At 35.9% G+C, this 25,354-nt stretch overlaps 1 protein-coding gene across 4 annotated transcripts in view; it reads left to right on the top strand.

The window, feature by feature from the left end:
* Nucleotides 1-25,354, top strand: part of LOC105662131 (UPF0489 protein C5orf22 homolog) — a 493,870-nt gene that overhangs the window by 205,583 nt on the left and 262,933 nt on the right. The window contains exon 4 of one of the 4 annotated variants that reach the window (XM_076529249.1): nt 9,843-9,863. The exons of the other annotated variants lie outside the window; for them this stretch is intronic. Within the exon in view, the coding sequence (XP_076385364.1) occupies nt 9,843-9,846 (4 nt within the window). The 3' untranslated portion in view covers nt 9,847-9,863. Of the gene's footprint in view, nt 1-9,842; nt 9,864-25,354 lie in introns of those variants that run through there. 4 annotated transcript variants of the gene reach the window in all.

Here is a 25,354-nt window from a genome sequence, read left to right as displayed (position 1 = left end):
ATCTAACGCACTGCAAAAAAAATGATAGGTTAAGGGGTTAAGATGCGACCTTCCACGATCTCGCATTTACTCCTTTATATTCATTTTCAATAAAAAAAGTGCAGTACAAGAAAAATATCGTTCGTGTATCTCGGTTCTGATACTTTCCCTCCGATCGCCGATGTAGCGTACAACAATCATCGTGTAAAACGTGCACAGGTTGCGTTCGACATCGCACGCTTGTTTCTCGTTTTCTAGTAACACGAGTATAGGGTATCGTGGGAGTGGAGAAAACGCGTTTCCTTCGTAAGTTTCATTTGCATATTCCCGTAAACTCGCGCATTTCAGCGTCGCTTATTAAGTTGATAGGCGAACGCGCGCCTCTAATGATCCGCGGACGAGCGTTAAGCAAATAAGAGGCACGTTCCGCTTATTTTTCGCACACCACTTCCCACGATTTTCCTTTGCTTTTACAGCCGACCGATTCCCATTCAGCCTTGCTTGCTTTCTGATCGTGTTTCGCGTGGGTTTCGCGGCCTTTTTTCCGCGGCGTGGACGATCGATCTTATCGCGGAGAACGATACAACCGGCGTGGTGGAAGTACGTTGGCTGCTTGCAAATGGTTGACGCGATAGTAAATCTTTCGATTTGCAGAGGCTGAGTTGTTTACCTGTTGTGATTATCAGGCTGGAAAAATTCAGAATCATTGAATTAAATGTTCGAGCATTTTTTCGGTCTTGCTGGGAAAACAGAGTTTGATAAATCAGTTCTTTTTTTTGGAGAATTATTACTTATTCGCCTGTAAACGGTATAGTTAGTCTGCAAGGTAGATGATAGTAAACAGTGCGATACCATATAATTTCTATAAATAAACTTATCATATCAGTATTCATGTATGTTTTATACAGAGTGTTCCAAAATTGCAATTCAAGCTGATGATTCTACGTGCAAAATTAAAAAAGTATGGACCCCTTGCACTCGAAAGATGACACACTCATTAGTCTGATTCATACAATAATTTGGAATATGTATTTTCTACCTAAATCTACAGAGTTATACATATGATGTGTAAACACAATGAACAAACAATAGTAACAATTAATAGACAGATAACAAAAAATATTTATTAAAGTTCTAAACTAAAAAGTTTCAAGTTATTACCAAAAGCAAAAATACCTTCGACTACGATGTATTTTTTAAAAAAAATGCTAAGTGATTAGACTTGTAGCTATTAAAATGAAATTTATTCCAAAATACTATGCAAAAGAAAAAATGAGTCATACCAGCAAAACCCATATCAGCATAAGTTTGAGAAGGACCTTGAATAAAATTACCGAATGATTAAAATTACAATTCGAATAAAAGTAGACGTGTCTGCTTAAGTAACCACTCGCACAAATTCGATTGCACGAATCAGTGGTTGCAAGTGGTACGAGCGTATAAACTGAGCTTTAGACGTTGAAATAATAGCCGCGAGTGGAGCACAGCATCATCGCGATCATCATCATCGTCGTCATCATCCTCATTACTATTATCATTCTTCTGGCCACTTACGGAACGAGCTCGACGAAAGCCGTGGCTACTAAGGGCGCGGGCGCGAATGAAGTCATCTTCTCTAATGCTTCGATGCTTATCCCAGCAGCAGCTTTTACGACATTACCTGGCGCACCCACACGACGAGGATGCAGCCACTGCTTGAAAGAATAGAATAGAAAGAGACGAGGAAACACGGCCCACCGTTGCATTGTGAGTTCACGCTCTTCAAGGCCCCCTTTTACAAAATGGCGTAATATGTCGCGCCATTATTCGTACCCATCCAAGGATCTCCCCTCTCTCGGTGTTGCTCCCGTCACTGTACACACGGTTTAAACGAACCGATCACCTTTTCGACTATGACTTTCTGCTGGTTTATTCTAATTCTGGGTAATTGGATTTTCTAATAGATCTCTTTGTGACCGTTTTGCTAAGTGACTAGACTTGTAACTATTAAAATGCACCCGCATGTGATGAACAAACGTGTGATGCAAATGTACACCTGTTACTTTCTTAGATTTGCTATAATAGTCTAACAGACTCGAATTGTGGTAAATATTGACAAAAATATTGGAGAGCACGTCCACATTCGGAACTAGGTAGACACCTGAAGGTTATTAGCACAAATTTTGTTACTTTCTCAGATTTGCTATAGTAATTTAACAGTCGAACGATAAGTATTGAAGACTGGAATGAAATTCGAATGAACGAAGAAATTGTAATTTATCGTATCTTCTTCCATTTGTACAATTGTATCTTGCTTCAGTACAAATAATCTGAATACAGTGAATTCCCCATGTGGACTTCAAGGGCGCATCTCCCTTTTGGATTCTCTTTTGATTCATGCTATCAGTTACATGATACTCTCTGTATGCAGTCTGATAGCTAGTCCAATAGCTTGTTTCCCGTGCAAATTCAACTGTGCCGTCAAAAGCCGAAATTCGTGCAGACACCTTTTCGTCGAAAGCAGTCAAAAACATTTCCAACAATGAACATAGACCGTCAGTATTCGCGATCACGAGTTCTCCCTGGCGTCTCGTTCGTCTCCCCTTTTCATAACGCAGTTCTCCAGCTTAATTTAACCGCGAAACACCTTTCGACCCGGTAATTATGTCGAGACAATGGCGGAGCTGGTTCGTCGACGAGAGCAGCGTCTCGGGCAAACTGGAGAGGGCATGGCTGCTCGTGCCGGCGTAAAATCGTCACAAAAGCGGTCCCGCGGGCCGAGAAGCCTGCAATAATTAACTATTCACCGTGCACATCGGCGCGGAAACAATATCGTGGCGAATGTCGTTTGTTCGCGGAAGTTATCCTTACGGCTCGTCTCGTTTGCAATGGCCGGACTCATCGTGATATCGCTAGTTGGCCCTTGGAGGTGTTATCGATGTCTTATTAATAGTTAGTGATGTCTGATAGTTGATACATAAGTTATCGTTAGCTCGATCGATAACTTAGGTATCAACTATCAATAAGATATCGCTAACATTTTTCATATTTAACTAGGTAAGTACATCGTCAATAGTAGAAGTTGATGGAAATATTGCAATCTTACATATATGAGCTTACATATGAATAGTACATATGTATATGAGCTTACATATGACCCTAATTTTTAGAAGCATTTGGTTTACATATGAGAAAATTTGACTATACTCTGAATCTTAGAATTTCCTTTCAATAAGTCATCTTTCACAATAACACAAAATTCACTCAAATTCTAAACCGCGTTTTCTCTAATAAAATTTTCAAAAACTAATATCAGTAAAGAGAAATAGTTTTACAATTAGATCTATCAAAAAATAACGTTTCAATAAAAAAAGGGTTCCTCAGCCACTTACAGCCTTACTCTATAATTAATGAAACTGTTATATGTTATTTCTACTGCTTAAATATACAAAAAAGAAAAGATCGTTATGGATTATAAATAGATAGAAGAAAATAGAAGAAAAACCAAGTAAAAGTGTTTTACTTTGTCAGAAGTCAAAATGCCGGCGTAAGCACTCGTTAAGAATTTCGTACTCGATGGCGAAGGTCTGTCGGCATAATCCGGCGACAATCGATGCTCATTCGCTCGTTATGAGTTTTATGGTCGAGAAACGTCGGACAAAGCACCCTGACGAAAACAACGAGTCTCACCTCGCGCCGCTTTGCCTGGCAGCCATGGCGTTTGGCCGCCATTCCGGGAGCGCACGTAAAGACATGCAAATGGCTGAAACGAGGGGTGCACAACCGCGCGACGATTGTGAGAGCAGAGATCGAGGTTCCTTCGCTTTTCCGAGCGACCAGACCGAGGGAAATTATTCCGTGGAATTTGTCAGGACGGCGGGAAACGAACCGTCAAAGGCACGGGCTAAATACTCGAATTAATTGCCCGTTTCCGCGACTCGGGCTTCTTTTTTCTAACTGCTTATTTAGCGCGGCAAATGTGCCGGTTTAAAAGGAATGGCCGATTTTAATTGCTACGGCATATCGGGCTTAATTGTCTGTAACTGTTTAACTTATTATGCACTAATTGGCAGAGAATCGAATCGCGTTCCGTGAATGCATTTACGTTGAATGGGAGGCAATATGATATGGGAAAAGTGGATATTGTTGTGCGGTTTAACATTACATCTTTCCGTGAGATGAGCGTCTTTTGTACTTGCAGTTTTCTTGAACGAAACGTTGCACTTTTCGAATGAAACGGCGCATTTTCTGTATACAATAGCGAAATTATTTTATTTTGTCAGATAAATGCAAATGAATTATAAGGCAATTTAAGGCATTCCAATATAAATATCTAAAATATAGTTCTTCGTATATCCAATTTTTTCTGTGTACAATAGTAATGAAATTATTTTATTTTGTCAGATAAATGCAAATGAATTATAAGGCAATTTAAGGCATTCCAATATAAATATCTAAAATATAATTCTTCGTATATCCAATTTTTTTTTGTATAGAATAGTAATGAAATTATTTTATTTTGCCAAATAAATGCAAATGAATTATAATGAAATTTAAGGCATTGCAATATAAATAATCTAAAATATGATCCTTCGTATATCCAACTTCTTATACTTCTTCAAAGTATTACAATGTGATGCATTTCTTTGAGTATCATCCACTTTCATTTATAAGCTCAACAAAATAGAAAATATTTATCTGTTCAATTTTATCAGAGTATGAAAATAAAAACCAAGATATCTTTTCTATTTCACATATCTTAATATTATCAGCCCTAGGAACAAACAGAACGACCTTTTTCATCGAAAATAAATAATCATACGAACGTCAAAAAATATACTGGCCGAAGTATAGTTAAATATCCGAATTAATTACCTCGTTTTTGCACGTCGAGCCTGTTTCTTTCTCTGGTCGTTTGCCTAACGGAGTCACGTCGGCATAAAACGTTGCACAACATTTAATTGCTCGGTCTGTACAGCAAACGCGACGATTTTTCGTCTCGTTAAACCTGTTGCAATTCACACGACATATTAAATCGCTCTAACCATGTATATATTTAAGCACACGCACGTGGTGGTACTCGTTTAATTACCGTTGCTGATAAATTCGTTGCTCACGTGCTTTTCGGTCCCGACAAAAATAATGACCATTAGCCCTTATGGCGCACCCTGTTGCGTACGATACTGCTATCGTTTTGTCGTTTTTATTCTTTGATGTTTATGGCGGAAGCCGTTTTGCTCGGATAAAATACTTTGAACCGCAGTGATTTATTAACCGTGATTTTTGCGTAATTCGCATTTCATCTGCGAAAGTTTCAACGTTATGGCTTCCTTCGAAACTTTATATTATATTTTATTTTAGTCTCGTCTGGAATATTTTATGCTGTACTTTGAGTCTGAGTTACACTTGCAAATGGTGACTTTTTTATATTTATCATACGCTTGAATTTTTAAACTAAATTAATCACAACTCATGTATTCAGTCGTTGAATATAAAATACGGACACTTTGTTCGTTTTAAAATTGTAGCAATAAATAGTATGACATCCACCGACCAAATCATGTAAGCGGATACTAGAAATACATGTAAATAAAATTTGTAAAATTTCATGTAAATCATTGAACCAGAAAAACGCAACATTTTAAAATCATGTGTTCATTTAATTCTCCAAAAAATTTCTCGGAAAAAGAGAAGAAACCCTGTTAACACCGTTCGGCAAAAAACAGTCCGCTAAAAGATTGCAGCCCAGCAGTTTACAAGTCGTAAACGATATTCGGTTTCAGCATGTAGCACACTGTATATCAGTTGACAAGTTCACAATTATTACAGGGGTAAAAATTCGAAATTTAATTGGTATCATAAACACTTCTGTACGATAGCGCATACACACCGGCCGTTAATTCTCGATTCTCAGCGACGAATACGTCGTCCGGCAGCACGAAAGGGTTAAGAGCGGCGAGGAACGTTTATCGCTCTCCTATGCCTCAGAAAGTATTATTAATACCAGACTGGCGGAGAAATTTATGCTCACGGTATAATCACAGCCGACCGTTAATCAGTTCTTCCAGGAGCGTAGCGTAGCCTCTCGCAATTACCGGAACAATAGTCCCGGTATACTGTATTTCTTTGTAACTGTTTCCAAGCCGTCCCCGGCGTCGGTTCGTTGCGTATCTCGCGCAATTAAGCTCGTTGTCTTGCCCGTCCATTTCCATATTTTCTTTCCCATTGCGTGCTTCCAAGAAAAGGGCGTCGCGCCGGGCAGCTCGCGATCCTGGGAGCAGAAAAGTGACGACGCAACGAAACCGAGAGCTCTTGAAACTCGCCGCCTCGCGAATCGTTTCTTGTTGCGAGTTTAATGAGCTATCACGATGGTCGCGGAATAAATTAGTCCGTGCTCGAAGCTCGACGGTTCGTGCCGCGGTGAACCGCTTAGATCACCTTTTAGATAGCTTACCTAGACCGGTAGTGTGGCTCCGCAAAAATTTCAGACTCGATCTGTTTCGAACGCGATACGACTTCCTTGCGGATAACATCCGAGTAAACAAGATTATTAGGTGTAAGGTTGTACACTTTTGCAAATTTATGGTGAAAAGATCGCTTTCGTATGTACAAGACAAACGGTGCGAGATAAGACTCTTTGTCAGAGAATCAAACTTTCTTAAAATGGGACAAGAACAACAGGAAAATTATTAAAATTGCTGAAAGGTGGCTAACAGACTGGGGATGCTCCTGGAGAGTGTTTGTCTGAATATACCCTTTGATAGAATGGAGTAACGAAAGTTATATAAATTATAGACAAAAATGGGAGACATGGAAAGTGGTGCACAAAAGTTTATTGATCGTATTATATTTACATGTAATTTTTAATCCATTTCTTACTACTTTATTTATTTGCATATTATAAGGGTAAAATTACTCTTTGATGAATATTAGTAGTTTACTGATTTACATAATGAATGAGAGTTTCTAAAGTTATTTCATTTTTGGGAGAAGTTGAGTTAATGACAAAAATAACTGCATACTGAATTTATAGATTGTGATACATTTACCATACAATATTTAATGACTATTTATTTTTTTATTGTATGAATAAAATTACTTTGTGATAGATACAAACAATTACCAACTTCATACGTAAAGAGTAGAATTTTTAAAGCTATCTGAAGTTATCAACAATTTTTTTTTTTAATCTAAAATCATGCAAAAATATTTCTGAAATTATGAAATACAGTATTAACTGCACCTAAGCTTGGGATAAAATGAGAGTACACTCTCAAGTGAAATAAGCATTATAATCGTTAAAATGTACAATCTTCCACAATATTAACGGCTTTATAATGTGAACGGCATTCACGTTACCATGAAACGATGTTCTAGCCAGTCCATTATTTACATCCTGTAGAGTTGTGATTCTAAAATTCCTCCGAGTCTAAACGATGGTTATTTAAACATTTCCTCGATTCCAGCAAGTCGCGGACCACCATTCGCGCATGTCTCTCATCGCGATATTAATAACGATATTTACAACGATATGCGCCGACCTCCGTATTCTTGTCACATTTTTTATTATCACGAAGTTGCGGTCCTCATTAAAGCCGGATTAAAGTACTAAAAAGCGGAATCGAAGAGAAACAGGATCACGAACGTTTTATACGGTGTTAAGGTCTTTTATTAAACGCATAGTTGCGCGTATTATGCGTACGCGCAATTAACGTTCATTAGACACGGGACTACGTGAAGGCCGAGGGAATGTGAGGAATTACATTAACGAAGAAGGATCAGGGAAATTGTAAATAAACTACAAGAAATCGAGTAAATTGTTCGCTGGAACGTATCCTTGGAATGCAGAAATTTCTACATTCCGTGCCTTTGCCTGGAACCCCTAACCGCATCGAATTATCACGCCTGTGCACACACACGAATATTTTCTATAATCATTCTTCTTTCTATTGCTTCGAACGGTGAGTCCTTTAATCGTACACAACGGCTTCCTTGTTTCTTCGAACGGGGAGAGGATCTTCTGTGAAGTATTTGGATAATGTTCCTGGAAGGGAGGAAATAATTTAAAATATCGCTGAGGGATGAATAATTTAGAATATTGTCGATGGATGTATAATTTAGAATAATGTTAATGTGTTTATAATTTAGAATATTGTTAAGGGATGTATGATTTAGAATATCGTTAAGGAAAAATGTAAAATATTAACTCTTAGCTCATGACATTAAGTCGCACTCATGACACACATAGTTCAAACATAGACAAAAATCGTATTTGCTTTGCAACTAAGATTTGAGTACCAGCTGCAATTTTTAAATATAACTAAATTCAAAATATGTTTAATATTTGACGTTTTATGATTTATTTTAATATTACGATTGCGATTAATTATTTTTGACGCAACTGCTAAAGAGTAATAGGTTAAGGGATGAAGAGTTTAAAATATCATTGAGGAATGAATTATTGTACCTGGTTTTATTACTTCAAAAATATTTATAAAGTAACTCTAGCATTTCTATATAAAAAATGTAGTCAAGTAACTTAGAATAAAAAATTGTCGACATTCCTCATATGAGAATAAAATCTGAAGATCTGTGCGCCAGTGGTCAGCAGTGGTTCAGAGGTACATCAGAACGTCGAGAGGCACATAATTATCTAATTTACAATCGTTTCGTTACCGAACAATGAATTATTCATGATCACTGGTATCACCATAATCTGCATTTCGAAACGCAGATTACTCTCTACAAAAGGGAAAGCACATAGAATTTTTCCAACACGGCTGAAGAACGCTTGCACGCGTATTCATAAACAAAGCACGTTGTATATATCATCGAAGACATTTCGCAAGGCGTTCAGCATTAGCGTGGCATAACGTGATAACGAGGGGTCGTAGAACAAGCCGTTAAACGACATAACAAATCGCGTCGCGCATCAGAATCCTGTGTTATTCGTCCTCGCGATAAGTCAACAGAGAGAGACGGATAAAGAGAATGTTCCATCAATCGCTATCACGATCAACGATTGTAAATCCCCCCGTCATAATTCTCTAGCGTGAAAGAAAATTACAAGCGGAAGTGAGGCAGCAAGGAATCGAGGGACATCATGGTGTCCGAAAGGCGAGTCGTGAACGGATACGGATACTTAATTCGTGTCGGGGATTTATCCTGTCCTTCGCGTCAAAACGATTAATATTTTTAACGGTGACAAGGATGCCAGCGGATAGATACCGGCAGATAGTATTCACCAGATTGATCGTGTATGTATGAGAAAGTTTTTTTTTAGCAAGGTGTAATGTTCTCAGATCTCAGATTGCTAATATTGGAAAAGGTGTCCGAAGTGATTTATGTGCTGGAGTTCCGTTCGAGGCAGACCACCGTTTTTCGAGTAATATTTTTTTGTGCATTTTGCGGTTGCGAAATACTTGTGCTACTTTGTCTTTCATTTACATAATTTTACTGCTTTTTTTTATTTTGCAATCTCGTTTGTGGAACTTCTACTGTTTCAACTTCTATTTTGGAATTATTGAATTGTGTTTACCTAAGAACATTAATCTAGATCAACTAAAATACCAACTGCAAGTAAACAAAAGTTTCGTCCAGATCAAAACTTTAAAGTGCGTCTTCAATTGTGAGGTTTGTCTGAGAAGTACATTAATCAAGAACGTGACATCAAAAATTTTGTCCCAACCTTCTCTCAATTCTAACGTTATTTTTTTACTTTAATAACGTAAATCTGAGATTTACCCAGAAAGTTGGAATAACTTCGAAATTGCTTTTATGAACCTTCGTTTTCTAGCAAAGCTCGCGAGTTTAACGGAAATTGGCGAGCGTTCGATGACCTTATCGAGTGTCGGTGCACAATTATTCGAATCCATTGCACACAGGTGACTGTTCTATTCAGATGGAAGAAGATGTGATGGCTGGTGGTATGGTTCGAATACAATGGGGGCTTGGCAACACGCGAGCCGACAGACGCGTGTGGATTCCAGCGCGCGGTTGCTCGCCACAGAGGAATGATGTAAACTAGGATTCCAGCGTGTACTTTATGGAGATACAAGCTAACGACACCGGCTGGAGACACGCCATTATTAGCGTGGCGCGATAAAAAACATCGCAACGTGGAGAAAAAAGAACGTTTGTTGCGTGGATAGAGTTAATTGGCATTCGAGCCGTAAACAGGACCCCGCGTACGAGAAGGCTCTCCGAGGGAGTGAACCACGATGACGGCACGATTAGACACCGGTAATCGTCCAAGTCGAGGATAAATGGAAATTGGACGGTTATCGTCTGAGCAGAGAATGTCAGGAATATTATAATCCTCGAAAAAATCCGTAGGCGTGCTGGTCAATTGATAGAGCAGTTTTCTTCGGGAATTAAGAATTCCTGCAAGCTATCGATGATCTAAAATTAGAAATGTTTATTAAAATACTCGGACAAGTATTTAGGGAGATCTCAACCAGTTACACGACTGGAACGTGTTGTGCGAACGTGGGCTAACGAACTCTTTATTATTAGGCGTAGAAACAAGTTCCTGTGATCACGTTTAGCTTGTGCCAACAACGACTTCTCGCTAGAAACATTTAGGTTTCTACTACCACGATGCAAGGACTTAGCAAGTGACTCAAACCGTCATTTTATATTGGTTGAATACGGAAGGGAAACCATTGAGCATTCTGACGGTGGCTAATTTTATGAATTATACGGAAAGGGAGAAAAATATTAATATCTCAGGAAATATTTGAAGTTTTTGGGGTACTTGAGTGATCAGTATTTCACTGTTTAACGAACGTGATTAATTTTCACTGTTTCATTTGTTCTTGTCTTATTTTCTTACAATTCTTTTGACTAACAATTGTAAATATCGGTGTACGTCAAAAGTAAATGTACTGTTTATAATTGGTGAACGTTTAAGTGCAGATTATTAGTAAATATTAACGGTATCAACCATGTTGTAGAGTACAAAATGTGACAGGAATCACAATGGCGATTTTACATAAAATAAAATTTGTTCATATTCAGCTTAGTTTTTGAAGTAACTGAATTTACAGTGCTATGTATAGGTATACAAGGTGGCTCACCTCTCAAAACCATTCAACTTCATCTAAAACATTGTTTGCTATGAGTAATAATAATGACGCAAATCAAAATCACCCTGTGTACTATTCTTGTACAAAGTACATGTTGATGCATGATATTGTTCTAACACTAAATGCAAAATTATTACAATATATTATTTTAGCACAGAGTGTACTATCGTAATATACTATCCTAGTAAGAAGTATATTGTTTTTATAAAATACGATCATAGTATAAAACATACTGTTATTACAATACACCATTATACAAGATATACTATTACAATACACTATTTTAGTATAAAGTCTATTCTTATAATATATTATTCTAGTATAAAGTATGCAATTCTCACAATATACTACTATACTGCTATAATATATTATTTCATACAAAACTTACTATAGTATATTATAGTACAAGGTATACAAGTATAAAGTATACAGTTATTACAATATTTTACAAAAGTATTGCTCGTCCTTTACTCACGACCAGTTGAAAATTATCCAATTATTTGCAAGATCCTCGAATCCAATTTCCGCCAGTCACGCGTTCAGTATCGATCGAAGATAATCAATCAATTACACGGGCGTGTTCTACGCGCGGAATTATTCCCGTGAAATTGGGGGCTCGATTAGAAGGTGTGCGAAGTCAAATAGCAAAGGTCGACTGCGTGCCAAGGATCGATTATGAGAGCTATCGGCGGTAAATCTGCTGCGATCGCGGGATAAATCACCGCGCCGCGAGGTTTACGCTCGCGCGTGTAAACAAGCGCGTGCTCGTTGCCGCCGCTTGCTTTCGTCTTCCGGTAAAGAGGAATACGCGAAGAGGAATGTTCTCTCGAGTAGTTAACCTTTCCGTGGTTCAAGTCTGCCTCACGGGGGTTGTATCGACCCTTGTAATTGTACTTACGTGGAACACTGATTGATCTGATGCTGTTTACGGATTTTCATACTGTGCATTGAGCTTGTTTGCGTTTTCTTCGAAATTACGTCACTTATAGTTTCTTTCGACTTTGTATATGATATACAGCGGTGTGGTATTAGATACATTTGGAGGTTAATTATAATTTGAGTTTCGAAATGATATACAGGTGTCAACGAGTTGGCCAAAGTTCAACCAAAGTAAAAGAAGGTTTATAGCTACGGTGAACACTTCCAACGTTACATTAGGCGAATAAGAATAATAATTACAATAATTACTGCTGAACGCAAGAGATACTATCTCACTCACTTTCCAGACGCTTGCTGACCTAATCTGACTAATTGGAACCGTAGCTAATTGAGGACATAGTGACTTGGAGACGTAGTGATATGTGGACGTAGTGATTTGGTGATGTAGGAATTTGAGAACGTAGCAATTTCGGAATGTAGGGATTTGAAAATGTGGGTATTCAGGAATGCAAGGACTCAAGAATATACACTACCGTCCATAAGTATCCTGACACTAGGGGTCATTACATAAAACACAGTTGAACTTTGTATGAAAGGTATTCAGGGTTATAATATCATTTGTAATAATTATAAATTAGTTTTGTCGCATCTTTCATAACATATCTAAATTAAATACAATACAAAATGAAATATAACTGATAAAGTACAATACAGTTAAATTGCATTCGTGAATAATAAATAATTGCTCGTTATTAGTAAATAATAGTAACTATAATATATGGTAATACGAAGTATTAACATCAGGTGAATAATTAATAATGAAATTTAATTGAATTTGATTAACTTAGTAATTGCATAATTATCAAGCTGTACAGTATGAATATTAATTTCTTAATTACCGCCCGCATAGGTAATTTCATGAAACAAATATTTTATTTTATTTTCTTAACGTTTCACATGTAATTTAATACTTTCAAAAAATTCAGAAAGCGAAGTTAATCACCTCAGCTTGTGAGTTAAAAGCTGAAATGGAAATAAGCATGTTCATGACGTTTAAATGTAATTGACATACACATTTACATGTAATTAACTTTTGAATTTTAATTACTTTCTTTGCAAAAGTTTGCCCATATTTTCACCGTAAATTAGAATGAGGGTATGATTTTCTCACAGATGTTGCATTTAACTGTTTCAATAATACAGCCACTATCGCAATTACTGAAAAGTTACCGTATAATACTACATTTCGTTCGTGTTCCATGGAAAGTACATTTTTGAAAATACGTACGATTAACATATGGTTTCAGCTGTTACCAGCAGCAGAAGTGAATTATGTTTATTTGAAGGAATGGAAGTTATTAAACGTCTTAGACAATCATTTTTCGTATTATTTTCTGCTGTAACAAAAACCCAAAAGGTACTGCGTCAAAAGTGCGTCACAAGTGCGTTAAAAGCGCGTCACGAATGCGTCAAAACCGTGTCACGAGTGCGTCACGTGTGCGTCACAAATGCGTCAAAAGCGCGTCACGAGTGCGTCAGAAGCTTCTCACGTGTGCGTCACAAGCTTCTCACGAGTGCGTCACGAATGCGTTATAAATGCGTCAAAAGCGCGTCACGAGTGTGTCAGAAGCTTCTGACGAGAGCGTCACGACTCGTCAAAACAGCACTTTTGAAAAAAAGTCGCTTGAAATTGTAAGTTGCGTCACAACAGTCTAAGGAAAGGGGTTAAAAGCCGTGATTACGAAATTTGGAGAACCAATAGGCCGAAAGAAAACGGGGCAACAACAAAAAGGAAGAGCACACAGCGCTGTTACGGCTTCGTTCTCGCTGCTGTTTTCGCTGTCCGTAAACAACGAAGCTTCGTATCGTTCGCCTAATTGACGTGTTCTTGTCAGTTGCACCATGGCGGCTTCTAATTACGTTCTTCCCATTGGCTTCTCGAGCGAGAACGCGTTGCGTTTCGTTTCGTTACGTTTGCCGCGCGGCGAACGCTTTTACGCGCAGTAAAACCGAACGGACCGCGCACAGACAGCCCCGTTTCTGCCTTTACGATCCTAATTTAATCGCGGATAATTTCGCGTTTTGTTACCGAACCACTTGCCATGCGTTTAGAACCGTCACGATCAAATTGACCGTGAAATCTTGGGACTGTTGAAAATTATCGCGATCTGTCTCTAAACGTTTATTGTTTTTCCGAGGCAACGTATCGGATGGCTTCCGTGTTTTTCTACGATCGTTTAGGTTTATGGGAGAACTAATAGGGAATAAAATGTTTGGATACGCGGAACATGTGTGGAATAAAGTGATACTTTCATGACAATAAAATTTTTAATACTTTGGTATTGCTTCTTCGATACAAAATTATTAATGTTCTTTGGAGAATGTCTCTTAAATTGTTAGGTTAGACACTAAGTGCGATGCTCTTATTTATTTTATACTCTGTCGGATGAAATATATTTATAAGAATTTTATTATGGGAGAAATGTATGTATAGAGGATTAATTTGTTTTAGGGAATGTTAAATGGTAAAAATTGATTACGTTAGAGTTTAATTAGATATGTGATGATTTGAACGTATAACAAGGTTTTCATTTTACTATTGCATATCATCATTTTTATTTTATTGCGTTAATGAATATCAAATTTTTTTGCTATATTGTATATCGACATTTCTATTCTAGTATACTGTATATTAAAATTTTTATTTCAGTGTACTATTATTATATGAAAATTTTTGTTTTACTATGTTATTGAATATGATTTTTTTTACTAAATTCTATATACCAATTTTTATTTTATTTTTATTCTTTCTGTAATTTCAATTTTTATTTTTATATTATACTTTTGCATGTTAGAATTTTTATTTCAGTATGCGATTGCATTTAAACATTTTTATTTTACTATACTATTAAATATCAAATTTTGTTGTTATATTATATATCAAATTTTTTATTTAATATACTGCTGTATATAAAACTTGTTATCCTACTATGTTACTGTATTTCAAAATTCTTATTTTACTACATTCTTGAATATCCAAATTCTTATTTTACTCTTAAATATTAACGTTGTTGTGTATTAAAAACAGAAAGTTTGACATAAAAGTATCACAAAGCAAGTTCAAGATTTGATCGAAACTTTTCTATAATCATTACTCTTCTTGATTAAAATTTTTGAACAAAATTTAGCCTAAATAAAATTGTCGAGTGAAACAAAATTATAACTACAACCTTTACACAAACTTTCATCAAATACTGAAACTTCTCTGATATAAGTAATAAGATCGTGTTAAGCTTCTGATGTTTCGACATTCGCCATTTAATATGCAATAATATAATATTACGTGTAATAACATATCTGGGCGCAGTTAAAAATTTCATGCTTCGCTGTACGTATAAATTGTAGTGATTTTTAATTCTTCGCGTCTACTTTTTTTCGTTCCCGTGTGGTTTTCAAGCTGGCGAATCATCTGGCGTAATATGCTCGCTCGTAAACTCTTGAACGGTCGCAATTATGCCCGTACCTCTTTCGGTCGATATAAACATTTGAATATATTCGGAGATAAAAAGTGCACGGAATTCTGCGAAGTTACGACTCATTTGGATAATCGTAAATAATTATGAGGACCGATATAAATTTTGTTAAATTATTTGCTGTTTCAGAGGTTCTGTATCTTGGTGTTAAATTATTTAAATTTATGTTATTTGTAATCGGAGCTCGATATGATTTTATTTAACAATTTTTATTTAAGTTTTATTTAACGATATGATATTATGTTTCTTGTTATGCTATGCTGGTACTCGTGTTGTAGAAGTTTTATAATAATAGGTTAAATTGATTTTTAAGAAATCTTGATGTGAAATACAAACCTAAATGCATATTTAAATCCTCTATATTAAAAAATACAAAACTAGATCCATATTCGAATCCTCTATATTTAAAAATATAAAACTAAATGCATATTTAAGTCCCCTATATTCAAAAACATAAAACTAGATCCATGTTCAAATCCTCTCTTCCCATTTAAAACCACAAAATTCACAACCAAAAACTTTCGGCTCACTAACCAATTTTTAGTACAAATTTCAAGATATTAACAACGAACTTGATAATAAAAAATGCAAAATATCTTCGTATTCATCTATAAAGTGTCCAAACGACCAGTCATCGGGGGTCAAGTCTAAATTGCCATAAGAGCAATCGATTTCAGATTCAAAACCGAATATTGATATTTCACCAACGATAGCCAAATGTGTTTCATATCACTCTTATCAGTAAAGCTACTGCCTTATCGTCAGAGGACGAAAAAGGTAGGAATTCGAGCTTTCACTATTTCCCTCTCTTCATATTTGGCGCTGAGTTCGGAAGACACCGCTTAGCAAGTGGTTCCCTCTATGGTGGAATATCGTACTTGTACTCATCTTTGGTCACGTATCCTGGAATGTCCTTTTTATCCTTCTTTCCAACAGAAACGATCGATTTTGACGAACAAAAAATATTCTATAATTTTGTATATATATTTACGAAACAATTGGAAATATTTAGAAAAAATTCTTCTGTTAAATCGACGTTGAATATAAACAAAATTTATTGAAAAATGTGAAATTCCTCGCTCGAAGGATATTTTGAACAGGAATCTTCTTTTCCATCAGGATACGGGTTCCTGTGGATGCTGATTCGGTTAGGAATCGGAAGAATTCTCTGCAATTCTAATTTACAATTTATTTATGACGCCATCAGTCAGATTTTTATTTATTTTTCATGCACTTTGTAAAATACTATTGCAGTTTATGAGTTCATCGGTATTTTATGAATTTTATTATTCATACAACATTTGTGTTGTGCTGTATTTCATACGTGTTACATTTTATTATAAATATAAGTTCATTATGTATATTTGATGGAGTGATTTTTGAACATAATTTGGGATTTGTATGTAGAGAATTTAATCTTCTGAAATTTGCTTGCAATGCTGTGCTTATACACCAGTTTATTAATTTATCTTAATTTATTAATTTATGATCATAACCATACGATAAATTTTGAGAGCAAGTTTTGCAAAGTCAGATACAAATTATTAAAATAATTTACAGCACGAAAAGAACATGAATTTGAGTGCACACAAGCTTCATTCCTCAATTTAAGTATAAATTACATTTAATCAAAATGGCAAAAGTAGTTATACTCTTGTGAAATTCCTTACCTGTAAAACCTCACGAAAAACAATTTTCACAAGAAAAATATTGAATCATTAAATGATTTCTAAATATCCTATAACATAGAAACATATCCTTTCTCGTAGCAATTAGATCTACAAGCTGCCTTCATAAAATTTTTTCCAACAATAACATGCCTTGATTAACGAGTAGACACGTCTCTAATTTCCGAATTTTAATTAATTTCCCGACAGCTATTTTTTCCCAAACATCCGTCCAACGCGAAATTACTTTCTCAACACCCTATACATCGTACGTTACCGTAACGCCAACAGTTGCAGCACACGCGCTAGCTGCTTTTGTTTAATTACAATAAGCCAGCGTACGCGGCATATAGACATGGTAATTATTGGTTACAATGAACGAAACCAGGCATTGTATTTTCCTCTTCCTCCTTTCTTTCCTTGCTCTAGTCCGTCAGCAACATTTGGTGGACGTCGGTGGTGCGCGCGTGTGCACGTTCACGTATCGTTATGTGCCAGCTATTGTGGCTATTACATCGCCATTAATGGCACTTCACAATGTAATTTGCAGACCTGCACCCTTCCTCTCTGACCTCTTCCCTTTTCTTCTCTCTGCGTCCCTCCGTTACTTTCCTGTCTGATTTTCGAGCATCCATTCCGCGTCATTTTCTGTCGGCGCAGGGGAAAAAAACCCTTTCGATCAAACGCTATCGGTCGAATTATCGTTCGATCAGCAGTTCATTTTCAAAATGGTCCATTTCTTAGAGATAGGTTATATTTCGATATTAATAATATCGGTAAGTAGACAAGTTTTTAGTTTTTTATTCGGATATGTGTCTTTATACAATTTATTCACAAAATGGCTGTTCATGCACAAGTACTACGAGACGTCAGATCATACTTTATGAATATTGGCATGTTTAGAAAATTAAACTCTGGCATTTTTAGAAACTATACTTGTGGAACTCGATTTGGGAGACTAAATCTCTTTCAAACGTTGTGCTAAATTATATTCACGAACTTCGTTCTGAACGGTTGTTGACATTGATAGCCAACACTGACTACATAATTATTATAAATGTTACAAAGTATAATAATTGTTTGACTGATATTATAAATGATATATAATATAATAATTCTAAACGACTATAATATATTATAAACATATAAACGTCATAAACATGTGAACATTATAAACATATTAACATATAAGCATATATTAATTATTAAAAACATTCATATTATAAATATTATAAACATGCAAATACATCTCCAACAAAACACAAATTTTCCATGCATCATAGCTTACATAAAATACATAACAGAGTATGTGAACATATGAACGTATATAAAATAGAGTATGTGAACATATGAAACATGTGTGGAAACACGACTACGCGTGTATGTGTAATACGTAGGTACAAAATAGAGACATCTAGTAAATGAATGTATCAACAAATTTGATTGCGATTACAGGTTTTTAAGGAAATAATAAATGTTGAAGAGACTAATTGGAGCTCGTAGAGATTACTTTCAACTAGTGTGCGATTGTCTTTCATATGTGTGTGTCTCGTCCGACCAAGCGTGTCGTTATCATTGTCTTCGCAATGCAAACTGCGGAACCATTAACGCGCATATGCTTATCATGCGTTTCCGCTGGTACGTTCGTGTCCACATATGAACCACTTCACGTTCGTTGGAATACAGGATAACATCGTGTAATTCTTAATTTTCTTTGGGCTCCAAAGCTTTATTGCTCGTTTCTGTTGCGATTATTATTACAGAGCGGTTTGCTGTTATCTGTATATAATTATTTCGAGGTAATATTTTGATAGAAAATGTGCTAGATTACTGGTCATTTTGAAACACGCGAAACTTGCATACATTTAATTAATTACGATGGAAGGTTGATCGTTTCAAATTATGGGAAATGGAAAAATAAAAGTCGAAATTAATAATCGAGTTTAAAAGTATTTACATTTATATATGAGATCATATGCATTTTATATATTTCATACGTTTTACGTATGAGTTACTTCATACATGTTACATATGAGTTATTTCATACGTTTTACATATGAGTTACTTCATACATGTTATATATGAGTTATTTCATACGTTTTACATATGAGTTACTTCATACATGTTACATATGAGTTATTTCATACATTTTATATGCGAATTATATGAATTTCTTATACTGGTGATTTTAGGTTAGGTTTTTACACTTTCCTATTTTACTGTTCTTGACTACTAATTTTGACTAAAAATGTATAACAATAATAACCATAGTTTTATTAACATTTTGAAGATAGAGTAATTGGTTACCACTTGTACCAATAACCTCTAAAATCTAACACAATTTGATAGAATAAAATTATTTAAAAATTTTTAAACTTCAACCTTCAAATTACCATAAAATTTTAGATTACATTGGTCACCGTGTTTATTCCAAAAAATACCGAAACCACAATTTTAACTTTTACAACACGGTTTCATGCGCTCCAAATTCCAACGAAAGTCAAGTAATATTTACCTAAGAAGAAGATGGGTCTCATGCTGAGCGATTTTACCTCTCCATCAAAAAGCTATAACATCCAGGTCGAAATGTTTTAACCGATCCATCATCATCATGTATACCCGTTCCATCGAAATGTGCACCCATCAACCTGTTCTTTCTGAAATTGTCGGTTGCGATTCTCCGAAGAGGGATACCGATTCAATGACATCGAAATCGGGCGTCACGTGCAGAAGCGATCGATTCGGAAGAATCCACGTTCGCTCGAAGCGCGAACATCCACATAAAATCGAGCGACACGCGAATAAAATCGTCGATTGTAAACGGAGGGTAAACTCGCGGCGGTCAGTCCGCCATGCCACTTAAAGCGGATACTGAAACACCGAGCCTGAGGCCGCTTCCGCTTAACGATCGCTTTCCAACGTGAATTGCCATCGTCGATTCGACGAAAACTGCGATTCTCACGGACACCCTCCATTGTCAATTTATGCGATCCGGCGGTTTTCTTCTTGTTTTGTTTCACTCCGATTTTTTTTCCAGCCAAGGGTATCTAGTCGCTGCAGGGAATCCACGTTTAGTTTAGTTTAGAATTACCGTGCATGTAACACTAGTATCCTGTGCTGCTTCCTAACCCTGTGGGATCGCGTTCCTTATTCGCCTCGAAAGCGTACATAGTCTTGAGAAAGCCGCGTTGGTGGCCTGAATACTGAATCATTTCCCTGACACGGTACTTTTTTCTTTTTACATTTTACTTTTATGGGTGCGTGTCGCGAGATAATTACGGTTTTAACGCGTTTGGTGAGGCAGGACTCTTCTATATTAAGACTGCTTATTGTACAAAATTTATTTTCACAGTACTTTTTTATGTTATCCGAAGTTTCGAATAGTTAATACGAATATTTTTAATTTTGTTAGTAAAATTATTGATATAATTCGTGAGATTCGTGTGAAAATTTCAACGCCATATATGGTAAACAAATTGTTGACACTGAAATTACCAAAGGGGTCCAATGAACGCTCTACAAAAATTTCTTATTAACCTGAAGAAGTAATCAAATTTAATTATTATGCGATCAATTGATGAAATCAGAATTACAAAGGATAGTAATTGATTAAAATTTATATGAATTATTAATACCACAGTAAAAATAAAAGTAGTAAAATTTTCTAAATGATTATTTCATTGTATATTAATATTAAATGAAGGATAAGATTATTTTAAAATATTATGATTTTATCAAATAGGAACTTATATCGTACACCAATATAATATTGAAACTTGTAGGAAAATAGAAGAAAATTGTTTTGGTCAAATAATCATCCCTCAACAGTGCACTTCACACACCAGTACCCATCTAAAATTGACATAGTAATTGTAATTTTAACAAATACCAGTATTAATTTATACTAGTACCTGTAAAAAATGCAACAGATATTTTTGGTCAAATAATCATTCCTCAATAGTGCACTTCACACACCAGTAATAGTCTAAAATTGTCATTGTAATTATAATTTTAACAAATAGTAATTTACATCGTACAACATAATATTAAAGCCTATAGGAAACTAGAACAAAATTTTTTTGATCAAATAATCATCCCCCAACAGTGCACTTCTCACACCAGTGCCCGTCTAAAATTGACATTGTAACATAATTCTAACAAATACCAGTATTAATTTATACTAGTACCTGTAAAAAATGCAACAGATATTTTTGGTCAAATAATCATTCCTCAATAGTGCACTTCACACACCAGTAATAGTCTAAAATTGGCATTATAATTATAATTTTAACAAATAGTAATTTATATCGTACAACATAATATTGAAACCTACAGGAAACTAGAACAAAATTTTTTTGGTCAAATAATCATTCCTGAACAGTGCAGACACCAATAACACTCTAAAATTGACATTGCGATTATAATTCTAACAAATACCAGTACCTGCATCAAGCTCAAAAAATCTGTTTATCCAAATAAACAGTATAGAACACACTTAACGAACGAATGACTAAAGAAAATCGGTAAGAAGCATCGGGCGAACATGCATACGATTCCCGTCGAAGAGAGTAGTATAAAAGTGGGCATAGAAGAAGAGGATAGAGAAACGAGGAGAACAGATGGAGAGAGGACTGTTTATCTTGCTACCGGCAGTACGTATCGGTCAATATGTGCCTAGCCTCTGAGTACACAGACTGCATACGTAGGTACATAGGTTCCTGCCTCTTCCTCCGGGCGTGATAGCGGTGTTGGCGGAGGAGGATGAGCAACATAGAACCTGAGGGATGAGGAGGAGGATGAGCAACATAGAAGCTGAGGGATGAGGAGGAGGGTGCTGGCTCACTGTGGACTACGCATTACGTAGCGCATTATGCGCGTACACAGGGAGCCTTATCTGCCCGGGCACGTCCGGGTAATTTAGTCCGCCACTCCTCGCGACGATGCTTCTTCTTCTGCCGACACTGTTGCTGATACTTCTCCACGCTTCCTCGTGTTTCGTCGCTTCCTGTTTGCTGGAAGAATCATCGAAAATGATCGGGAGTCTTTGCGGTTGGGTATTAAGGTTTGTGTGGTTAGGCGGTGATTTGGGTTAATCAGTTTCTTGGATTGTTAAGGTGCATCTTTACTTTTCGAGGTGGTTTACTTTTGGATGTGGTGAGGTTTGGAATCTTGTGAAGTAGGGTTTTGCAGAGAGGGCTTTGAAGGAGGGTTTAGAAAATTTAGATGGTAGGGGCAGTTAGAAGGTTGAGGTTAAATATTGAAATTTTGTTTGGATTTTGATAGTTATGCACTTTGTGGTTACACAATTGCATAATTTTAGTAGTTTACTAGTTCACATTTCTGGAATTCCACAAGATCACAATTGTATAATTTCATAACTCTGGAGTACCACAAACCTACAACTTCGCAATCCGCAATATCACAAATCTACGATATTGAAATTTAAGTCGAAATCTAAGTTCCTAAATTTCCAAGATTCTAAATTTGTCTATCCCTAAATAAAATGAATCCCCAATTTCCCAAGTTTCTATAATTCCCAAAAGAATCCAAACACATTATCTATAATCCAAAATCTTACCTATACAATACGTCTAGCGCAGTCATTCCGTGAGATTACGTCTTTTCTATTTACCAAGCTAGGTCGTTTAATTCTTAAAGCAAGCCTGAACCGGTTAAGTGATTCGAATAAAGATTCGCCGCGATGATTTGACTGGGTGGAAACAGTTCTCGATAAATGATCCCTTTCTTATCTGGCAATATGCATCGCATGATTTTCTTCAGACGCAACTCTTGTTTCGCGTTGGGTCAAGTCGTATCTTCAATGTTTATCCACTGTTTCTTGCGAGAGATATCACGCCACAATATCCACTACTCATTTTCTCCACGAAATGCACATGCATTTGAAACAGGCTGATATATATACCTTTCATCTTGAACAAAGAAAAATTATGATACCGTGGTTGAATCAGATTAGAATGAACTGAACGTAGCACGCACAGGGAACTCTTGTTACGATCTCTATGAACACTGTTCAAATACTTTTATAATTCATCATACTTTTTGTTACACCGGAATGTTTTTTTCATTCTCAAATATTTCAACACTGAAATTATCATATTTTAGAATATTTTATTTTATAGAACTTTGGAAGTACGGTGGTTTTGAGCTTTGAGAAGTTAGATTTGTAGAATATTGGAATTTCGGTAGTTTTTAATTTTAGAAGCAAATTATGGAATTTCGAGGATAGAAGGATTTTGGATTTATGGGATGGGAGGATTGGAAAATCATTAAGTCACAAAATTGTTGAATTACAAGGTTTCTAATTTATGGAGCTGCGGTATTATGGGACAATTGATTTGCTAAATTGAGAAATTGTAGCACTATGAAAATGGAAAGCTACAGAATTGTGAAATTGTAGATCTGGGAAATTTTGAAATTGTGATATTGTTGATTTGTGATATTGCAGAGTTGTGAAGTTGTAGGTTTGTGATAATAGAGAATTATGAAATTATACAATTGTGATGCTGTGGAATTGTGGAATTGTCAAGTTGTTGAATTGTGGGATTGTGGAATTATGGAATTATGGGATTGTAGAATTGTGGAATTGTGGGATTGTGGAATTATGGGATTGTGGAATTATGGGATTGTGGAATTGTAGAATTGTGGAATTGTGGAATTGTGGAATTGTGGAATTGTGGAATTGTGGAATTGTGGAATTGTGGAATTGTGGAATTGTGGAATTGTGGAATTGTGGAATTGTCAAGATGAGAAATGCAAAAATTGGGCAATTGAGAAATTGGGAAATTGAGAAATTGAGAAATTGAGAAATTGAGAAATTGAGAAATTGAGAAATTGAGAAATTGAGAAATTGAGAAATTGAGAAATTGAGAAATTGAGAAATTGAGAAATTGAGAAATTGAGAAATTGAGAAATTGAGAAATTGAGAAATGGAGAAATGGAGAAATGGAGAAATTGAGAAATTGAGAATTTGAGAAATTGAGAAATTGAGAAATTGAGAAATTGAGAAGTGGAGAAATTGAGAAATTGGGACATTTTAAAATTTTGAAATTTTGATATGTGCAAAATTAAGATTTGGAGAATTTGGAAGTTTAGAAATTTAGGAATTTGGCCATGTAGAAATTTGGAACATTGAAAATTTGGGAATTTAGGAATTTGGGGGTGTAGAAATTTAAAACGTTAAAAATTTTAGAATTTTGGAATTTGATATAATATAACATCCCCAAATTTAAGAATGAAAAATAAAGAAAATATTATAGCACCCCCACGTCCACGTCCCTAATATCACACCTACTCATCGCTGATTTAGAAAATAATTTCTGTCTCCTCCACATCCACCCATGACACATCCTTCCACCTTCTTAAGTATCTATCTCTACATACATGTACCCATAGAAGTATTATATACGTATGGTTATGTATCCACTCACGTACATTTCCAATTTTTTCAATTTTCAAGAAACAGCAGGAAGACCATCGGAGCCAGCATTTTAATCGTGAACACGTTGTCCGAGTGTGTTGGTATAAGTGATTTGCAGTTTCGACGGACAGCGAAGCGTGTAACGCGCGTGCATAGACGGTTCATCGAGAAACAAGTAGCCAACGGGGTGGTACTGTAATTACGATTTCCGATCGAGATATCGATTACGTTACAATAGCAATTTAATCGTACCGCGCTATCTCGAGAGTAGCCGGGCGAGCCCTCTAACTGCTGGGTGCAATCATTTGCATTTCGTAGGGAAAGACGCGAGTTGCTTATCATTGGCGGACGGAAAATTACGCGCGTCGCTGCCGTGCAAGATGGCATTGTAATTAGGCTGATGCCTGATTAAGATGTCGATTGTGTGTTATTCTGTGTAACAATGAGGCAAGGGGTAGATCACAGGTGATTCGTTCGCTCAACGTACAAAGAACGTGCGTGGAAAACGAGAAATCGATGCAGGAAATTGATATTTGATCGATGCGCTTCGGAACGATACGTTCATTTTAATTATATTTTTTAATACTTCGACATTGGTATGTTATTGCGGTTTGGAATGCTTTTGATTGGTTACATAGTGTCACGTATGGAACTAGTATTAAACTGATTAGACTAATTAGAGATTACTATCCTTTCATTAGTTTTTACTTCATACAATTAATGTATTTTTGTAACTATTAAAATAGTTAGGTTATGGTTGCAGTGAGAAAGGTTAGGATAAATTAAACATAC

This window comes from Megachile rotundata, chromosome 3 (assembly GCF_050947335.1).
Source record: "Megachile rotundata isolate GNS110a chromosome 3, iyMegRotu1, whole genome shotgun sequence".
In the NCBI taxonomy this organism is placed as follows: domain Eukaryota; kingdom Metazoa; phylum Arthropoda; class Insecta; order Hymenoptera; family Megachilidae; genus Megachile; species Megachile rotundata.
This window is presented reverse-complemented; position numbering and strand designations above follow the sequence as displayed.